Here is a 7,177-nt window from a genome sequence, read left to right as displayed (position 1 = left end):
CACACACACAGAGAGTCAAAGCCAAAAACAAGTGGGCTTAAACATGCTTTTACTTTAGTCTCCTTTTAATTTCTGAAAAACACAAGGACAATATCTTTTTTTCCATTTCTGTCCTGAAGCCTTGCAGTATGCGCCACATAAGTGTGTGTATGTGTCCCAGGTTCATAGTGTATTCCACACAGGCCTCCATAAGCCCTGTCATCTGTCTAAACACACTGATGTCACTTTAACCTGTCGATAACAGTGGGGGGCGGTGTGTCCGATTTGTTTGTGTGTGCGTGCATTTGTGTTTGCGTGCGTGCGTGCGTGCGCGTCCGTTCCACCATCGATTGTCCAGCATTTGTCGTTTGCATTCAGGATAGTGAATTAGAGAGAAGACTATTGATTTGGCTTCAGCCTCTCATCTTATTCATCTCTCTATCATCCCGGTGCGTTTGCTCTCGTCCGCTGGTGCTCCACTTTCGCCGGCTGCTCTCCTTCACTGCAAAGCCAGGGATCGGTTGCAGAAAAGGGAACAGTTTTTAATAACATGTGACTAAAAATTCTACCTGCACAAGTAATGAGTAGCCAAAGGGATTTAGTTCCAAAATGAGGTGATTCTGTGCTTTCCAGGGACAAAGAGACTTAACTGTAAATGAGAACACACTGCTTACCTAGCTTTGGAAAGCAAAGACTTTCTTCCAGTAAATCCTGAGCTAATGTTACTCAGTATAAGAGACCAAAGACATATTGAGCATGAGTAACTGAGCCAGTTTGTGTCTATACGATCTCTTGATGTGATGACTAATATGTACTAATGATTTGCCGGCAACATTTTGAAGCCACAGAGCGGATGACCGACTGTTTTTCAGGATACGTTGAATCCCACAAGTATGCAAACAGAACCAAGCTGAAGTAAATATTCACTCCTTATAGAAATTTATCAAAAATGGGGGGGACATTTTGGTGATAAAAAACATTTATATATATAAAAAAATCAGCTCCTTATGCTTTGAGGGTTTGGATTACCTGACCCAGATGTCTATTTATAATTCCATCTTTCCAACTGACTCGTTGCTGCTGTAGTTTGTTTTTCATTCAATCATCTCTCAGAGGAAACGTGCAGGCAGAAGAGGTGATGTCACATCCTGGTTTTAATCAGCCTGGTTCAGCAGCCGCACATAAACACAGCTGCTCAAGTCGTATTGACTTGGCGTCGCAGATGTGTACAGACAACAACCGCGCGACGTGTTATACGACCGTAATTAAACATTTCACACACACACACAAACACACAAACACACAAACATTTGTTTGGATGGACAAACGCATGAAACTCACCCAGTCCGGGGTTGTGGTCACCATTCTCTCCGTTTGGCCCGCCATGTTGTTGGTTGCTGTGGTAACTGGCCATCGCCTCAAGCTTGATCTTCTTGGCCAGGGCAGACAGATCTGAAAAAGAGACAGATATAGAGAGGAAGAAAAAGAAAAAGAAGCAAAGAAAGAAAGAGAAGGAATCAATAAGAGCCAGATCAATGGCCCCGGTGGAGGATTAGAGCAGTGGGTAGGCAGGAGGTTGTCATGGGAAGACAGAGGCCAGCCATTCATTCTGACTGCACCGCTGCACTGGCCATTTAGTCTGCCAGGGAATCAGCAGTGATAGGAACAAGCCAAGACATTCATCTCTCCCACACAGGGACATCTTATCCCACAGCACAGCACACAGGACGACACTCCACCTTTTAGCCCAGAAAGTGCTTCTTTATCAGTATAAATTAGAAGCATTAGGAAAAAAAAAGTAAGATAGTTTTTAATAGGGGTTGAGCACTTTTGGCTCATGCGAAATGGAGAGTGACAAAATGTGGCAGGAGGGCTGAGCCACATTTTAATTTGTGTCTTGAACCTCAGAAGGTAGTTTGACCCCTAAAACTCTATCTTATGCGCCAGAAAATTAAATATCTCTTGCACTAATACAGACAAACACAGTGAATTATTAAAGTTGGACAAACGATGCAACTGTGCAAACACCGCTGAGGAAATGCAAACAAACCATAAGTCTTAATTTCCTGATCTTGGATACATCGAAAACATTCGCAACAAACTGAAATGCTGAGTGCTTTCCTTTTCCTACAAAACGGTTGTCTGAGGTGAACAGTCTGTCCGTCCGAGAAGTCGGCAACCACAACAAATTGTTCCTTTTCTTCTCATCTTCTCTCCTTCTCTTTCATGCCCTCTTTCCTGCTCTCTTCCCATCCCCTCTCCTTACTTTACCTTTTCAAATGTCAGCATCACAGCAGGACATAAGCCACCGTGTTGCATGTGTGTATGTGCGAGTGCAAGAGGGCGAGAAAAAGAGACTAAGGAGGATCACATCAAAGATTTTCCCTGCCTTTTACGCTCAAATGTCCTCCCTCTCTCTGTCTCTTTCTCGCCTCTCATGTGGCCAGTTCTAATCAGTGGCGCTGACATTGCCGCCGTGCCCTCTCCTTTGGTGGAAAAAGACTCTTTTCCCACTGAGAAAGATGCTCTTGAACACTCAACGCATACACAACACACACATACACACACACACTCGAGCACCTTTGAACAGTGAGAGGAAGCGGCGCTAACAGAAAATGGCTTCTTTTGAGGCGGGGAATGAAAAGATCAGGTTGCAGTGAAGAGCACAAAGCCAAGGGCAACTTTGAGAGCGGCGAGGTGCCAACAATTACTTTTCTCCCTTTCTCTGTGCTACACACACACACACAAACACACCACAATAGGGACTCAAACACACCACTGTTTGCGACAAGAAGCACTATGGCCTTAAGCAGGCAGTTGACTAAGACAGATTCTAACAATACAAATTTTCCTTCAGACATATTAACATTTTTGCTCATTTTACTACTATTACGATAAAAACAGTTTATTATCCTTAACCTTAATTTCATACTTGAAGAGACAATTAATAGGTTACAGTGTTGTTTACAAAAGAGGGACAATGTACAGTCACAAACAAATTAAAGACACTTCCAATCTTGTGCTTTTAAACAGCAGCTTTTTATAAAATTGATCAGAGGCCTAAGGATTATAAATCTTTCTCAACTTAACAAAAGACTTTGTGTGCTTATAATTCTAGAAAAAAAAAGACCAACTTGCAAGTTATGAGTTGTTTCTCGTGCGTCAGCAGTGTGTATGCTAATTGTATTAATCTACAACACAGGTTGCCTCCCAGAACCCCGCCTCCTCATGCTATTGATGTTGGGTATTGTGTGTCATTATGGGGGTCTGCAGGGAAAGTAGACAACCGCCCCATCATGTATCTATTCTGATTAAGCGACCTGTTTCTTTCTTTAAACTGATGGGGGTAACGCAGCTGGTTGCCAGGTCACTGCTTTCACTTTCCGACCGCTGAGAAGAGAACAAAATCTGAACTTTACTAACAGCTCCTCTGAGGGCTGAAGCAACAATATGACACTAATTCAGTCTTTAAAACAGCTCCTGGAGGGATTTCTACTGTGACTTCTGTACAGTTCGGAAGAATTACAAACCTTGACCTTATGAAAAGCTTGTGAAAAAGAGGGATTTAGAGAGTCAGAGGGGCTTTCTCCTTTTAATGAATCTTTAATACAGAATACACTGGCAGGTGAATTGAACGGATTTGGCCATGCTTTTAAACTTTAATGTGAATTTTGTTCATTCTTTTTTATTTTTAAGATTTATCTATCATTTTTAGTGGAACCCAATTCTATCATATTGTACTTAATTATTTGAAAATAGCACTGTGGACTTTATTGGGCTACACATATATGAAAGTGTTTTTAAAGTAAGGAGTAATAGTGGATCTAGTGCAGCAGTATTAAAAGCACAAATGTGTAATTACTGTTAGAGACAATTTAGTGACAGTTTCTGACAGAAACTTTCATAAAATGAACAGAGCCCAAATGACTCAAGTCTTTCTCAACATTATTGAATTTTGTGTGTGGTTTCTAAAATAAACAGATATCAATTATACATAATGTATGCATGTTTACATACATTTATAATTGAGTCAAAAGGTTTATTAAAATGAGTAACATATTTTTTCGATTGTACTTATTATTTTTCTTTTAATTTAGCTCACAAGTAGTTTTTATAATGTAGCCTATTATATTATTTATTATAATAATATATAATAAATTGAATATTCTGCATACTTTGCATTGAAATACTATGTGTGTCATTAACTGCATTTTTCCCCCCACACATAGAACATTTTTATTAATACCACTACTACTGCTACCTTCCATTTCATTGTTCTCCTCTTTAAAACTTTATGTTCCTAAAATGCCATCTGGTCCGACCACGGGCTCTGATGTGTCACTGACCAATCACCACCATCGTTGATGAGGGTTTAACTACAGAACTGAGCTGATTTTTTGATTGACCTCCTCAGTCACAAAAAAGGAAAATACTACTGTACTGTGCATAGTGCTTTTCCCTGAAAGTTTTTTTTATTAACATGCAAACTGAGGGCACAAGTTACAGAACGGAGATCCTGATTAGGACTGTGTTTTGTAGCTCTCTGATTATGGAGAAAATAATAAAAAATAAAAAAAAATACAAGAACACCTCTTTTTTTTACCACATTTTTGCAAATTTTGAAACTTGAATAAAATGGCAGACTAGTCCATTTAAGATGCACAGTGGACATCATAATTATATGGTGTCAGAAATGATTCCTCTCAGCAAGTGCTAGTTTAGTATGTCTGTGCGCCTGTGTGATATTGTTTCTAAGACACATGTGTGCATATGGTTGCATATGTACTGTATGTGCGTGGCGAGGCCTGGGTGGTCACCTGCAGAAGGCATGATTCCAGCGTGCATCAGCCCGCTGTGGGACAGCATGTGGTGAGTCCCGCCCTCTGTCACACTCTGCAGCCTCTTGGGCGGTCGTCCGGGCCTCGAACTGCAGGCAGAAAACACAAGCTAACATTAGTCATTAGGCAGTTTAATACTTTACTCCCTCAGTCAGTGCGCTTTTCATGCTGAGAGTGAGATGGGTGGCCTGGTTAGAGAAACTGTCCTTCACTCTGTAAACCTCTGATCCTGCTGAAGTGTCAACAAGCAAAACACTGAAACCTGACCGCTTCCAGGAAGGCTGCTGTACAGCAAATCTGACCTCCCCGTGGATACGAGCAAGCAAAAAAGGAGTTTCCCTATGGCATCAATAAAGCACCTCATTACTGTTCAGCTTACTCTTTCATTTGTTTGCTTATTAAATGTGTTTGCTCGCCTCCTTCCCTTTCCATCCTTTCCTCATTTGGCCATTCATTCCCTTTTTCCCGCCATGTCACAAATTTCCTCAATAAAGGCTGTGACTACAAGCAGATTCACATGGTTTGATTGAGACGGGCATGCTCAATCAATCCTGGAGGAAGTATGTGAAAAGCTGTCAGACATCACTTTGGCTCTGACTAAACGGTGTGAATGTCCTGACAGGGGAAATGACACAGGCCACATCAGGCTTAATGACAACCAGCGCAGCTCATCTCCTTTCATACCAGCCTGACATTGGATAACATGAGTCTGTGGGCAAGTGTGCACATGTGTCTGTGAAGTGTGTGTGTGTGTCTGTGTGTGTGTGTGTGATGTTAAAAGACAGAGTGAGAGGAAAGAGGGGAAAGAGGAGATGCAGAAGGTGTGAGAGAGAGCAAAAGAAGCAGAAAGAACAACAAAGATGAAAAGGGAGATGGAGGGAAAGGTGAAGAGATGTAAAATGAGAGATGGGTGAGACCGAGAGAGTGAGAAAAGGTGGGAACGGTTAAAAAAAAAAAAGAAGGAGAGATAGACTAGCAGCAGCAGCAGCAGCTTCCTAGCGTGGGGTGTCTTTGAGCAGATTTTAATTAGAATCTAATCCAGCCGTCATTAAGGCCCCATAAACGAAGCTGTCAGTCAGGAGATTAATGGCGCCTCATTTGCATATTGCATATAATTCATCAATTACCCAGCAGAAAGGACCAATCCCCTGTTGACACACCCACTGGCTGAGAAGGGGGGGAAGATGGAGAGAGACAAAAAGACAGAGAGAAAGATTGTGTAGTCACTAACTGTGGGAGAAAAACAGGTAGCTAGTGTGCGTGTGTGTGAGTGCACACCAGTGTGTGTGTGTGTGTGGCATGTGTGTGTATGAAGTGTTCAAAGGTTAATTTGATGAGCCGATGAGCTCCACAGTTCCTGCCCTCGGTTTTAATGAGTTGTTATTATTGTCTCTTATTATGGGCCCAGACCGACTGGGATGTGACAGCTGACATCAGATATCACACACACACACACACACACGCACACACACACAAAGACACTGAGAGACACACATAGACACACAGGCACAAAGACAGTGAGAGACACACACACACACACACACACACACACACAGGTAGACATACATATATTCACACACTCAAAATTACAGACAGACAGCAAGAATGTGCAAGAGGGATGAAGTTGTGAATATGTGTGTGTGGGAGTGTGTGTTTGGAGGCGGGGGGTGCTTTCACATCACACACAATATTTTTTGCAGTGCATATAGAGCAGCATACTGTGCTTAACAAAAGCAGGAAATGTATTTTTAGGTCTCAAGTTTGAAGGTAAAGCAACACAGTTCCATTGCAACTGATGTTGAAACACCTCAAATGAACATGAACACACACACACACACACACGTACACACACACACCTACGTACACACACACAGAAATGCAGAAGCAAACACCAGCAGGGGGAAATAAAACACACAGAGACCAAAGACTGTGGTTGGTTTTTACTGGAGCCACTTCCCTTTCCCTTACTACTGTTTATTTGCACACACTAATTAATGGCCTCTGTGTGTGTGTGTGTGTGTGTTGTGTGTGTGCCTTTGTATATGTTGCATTTTAGGAGGCATAAAGAACTGGAACCTAATTTTGTGTTTAGTCTGCAAGTGCGTTGATACATCAAAGTGACCCATGGAGGGAGGTCTCTGTGTGTATGTTGTGCATGCGAGTGTGTTTTGTGAGTGTGTGTGAGGTTGGAGAGCACCGGTTCCCTGAGGTAGGATTAATGAAAAAGCCTTTCATGGAAAAGTCATCAAGCTGAGGGGATGGAATGAGAGAGAGGAGGGGGAAGAGAGAAAACAGTGCATTGTGTGTGTGTGTGTGTGTGTGTGTGTGTGTGTACGTGTGTACAAGGTGTGTGTGTGTGT

The 7,177-nt window shown here is 42.1% G+C and overlaps 1 protein-coding gene across 2 annotated transcripts in view; it reads right to left on the bottom strand.

Annotated features, from left to right (window-relative positions):
- Nucleotides 1-7,177, bottom strand: part of dachc (dachshund c) — a gene marked incomplete in the record, with an annotated part of 23,279 nt that overhangs the window by 11,395 nt on the left and 4,707 nt on the right. For both annotated transcript variants that reach the window (XM_035664134.1, XM_035664135.1), the window contains 2 exon segments: nt 1,321-1,431; nt 4,797-4,906. In XM_035664134.1, coding sequence (XP_035520027.1) covers nt 1,321-1,431; nt 4,797-4,906 — 221 coding nt within the window.

Source organism: Morone saxatilis, unplaced genomic scaffold, assembly GCF_004916995.1.
Source record: "Morone saxatilis isolate NCDOM2014 unplaced genomic scaffold, NCSU_SB_2.0 Contig19, whole genome shotgun sequence".
In the NCBI taxonomy this organism is placed as follows: Eukaryota; Metazoa; Chordata; class Actinopteri; family Moronidae; genus Morone; species Morone saxatilis.
This window is presented reverse-complemented; position numbering and strand designations above follow the sequence as displayed.